The sequence below is a fragment of the Triticum dicoccoides genome, chromosome 7A (assembly GCF_002162155.2).
Source record: "Triticum dicoccoides isolate Atlit2015 ecotype Zavitan chromosome 7A, WEW_v2.0, whole genome shotgun sequence".
Lineage (NCBI taxonomy): Eukaryota > Viridiplantae > Streptophyta > Magnoliopsida > Poales > Poaceae > Triticum > Triticum dicoccoides.
Genome location: NC_041392.1, coordinates 163,785,499 through 163,786,742, shown reverse-complemented (window position 1 = coordinate 163,786,742; position 1,244 = coordinate 163,785,499). Strand labels below are relative to the sequence as shown.

Below are 1,244 nucleotides of genomic sequence, written 5' to 3'. Positions count from 1 at the left end.
TGTATATGAAGAATGTACAATGTTTATGAAAAAGGCAGGCATCCGACATGTATTTGAAACAAATTGTAATCATTGTATTTGAAAATGCTAATCATGTATTAAATTAATAAATGTTCATACAAATATTCTTGATGTAAACAAAATATGTAGACATCAAAACATTTATTTCAAACTTTGTGAATTTTAAAAAATGTTTAACATGTACAGTATAAGGGCGCGTTCGGCAGTCCACCAACTTCTTCAAATTCTAGAATCTGCAGAGCAACTATTTGATGGCTCCAAGTATTTTAACTACTGCTTCGGGAGCGGAGCCATGGAGCCGAGGGAAATCGAACGCGGCCCAAAAATAAATGTTTCACATGTACATAAAAAATGTACATAGAAAGGGATAACGACACAAACAACACATACCAAAAAATAAAAAGTCAATAAAAATGGTTCTAAAAATCATGAAAACTATAAATAAAAACACATAAAAAGAAAGAAAGAAAAAACCCAAATAAAACCACTGAAAAATAAGGAGAAATGAAGAAAACCGAAGAAAAAGAAAGAAATAATAGAAAAAACTAGTGAAAACCGATTTTTTTTTACAGAAGCACATACCTGAGGCCCACTCCGTTTCGGGCCCCAGGGCAGCCGCCCCCCAGCCTCCGGGAGCCTCAGGTATGTGTACTTCTGGGCCCCGAAACGGAGTACGACCCAAGTTCAGTGACCGGTGATGTTTTTTTCCCCTTTCATGAAACTGATCGAATCAGACACATCTCCAATCTCCACCCTCGCCGTTGAACCACGACACCCGACCCCAACACAGCAAACCCTCGGCGACCTTCCTCATGCCTCCAGCCAAAGCCAAGAAACTCCGGCGGGCCGCGGCTGCGGCCGCCCCCCCAGAGAGCTCCCCGGCGCCCCCTCCGGCTGCGGCGGAGACACCTCCCGCGGCTGCCACCCCAGAGAGATCCCCGGCGCCCCCTCCGGCTGTGGCGGAGACCCCTCCGGCGGCCGCCACCCCAGAGAGATCCCCGGCGCCCCCTCCGGCTGTGCCGGAGACCACTCCCGCTGCCGTCCCGCCAGAGACCTCTCCGGCGCCCGCTCCGGTTGTGGCGGCGACCCCTCCCGAGTCGTCGGAGGCTAGTGTTACGGTTGCGGAGGATGGTGGCGGGAAGGACAAGATGGCGGTGGAGGATCTCGGTGAGGTGGAGCGTGAGGAGGCCACCGGGGCGGAGTCCGTAGAGGAGGAACTCGAC

General features: G+C 49.9%; 1 protein-coding gene across 1 annotated transcript in view; it reads left to right on the top strand.

Moving 5' to 3' along the window:
* Positions 1-833: 833 nt before the first annotated feature.
* Positions 834-1,244, top strand: part of LOC119333328 (nucleolin-like) — a 9,686-nt gene continuing 9,275 nt past the window's right edge. Inside the window, exon 1 of the mRNA XM_037606262.1 lies at positions 834-1,222. Coding sequence (XP_037462159.1) covers positions 834-1,222 — 389 coding nt within the window. The remainder of the gene's footprint in view (positions 1,223-1,244) is intronic.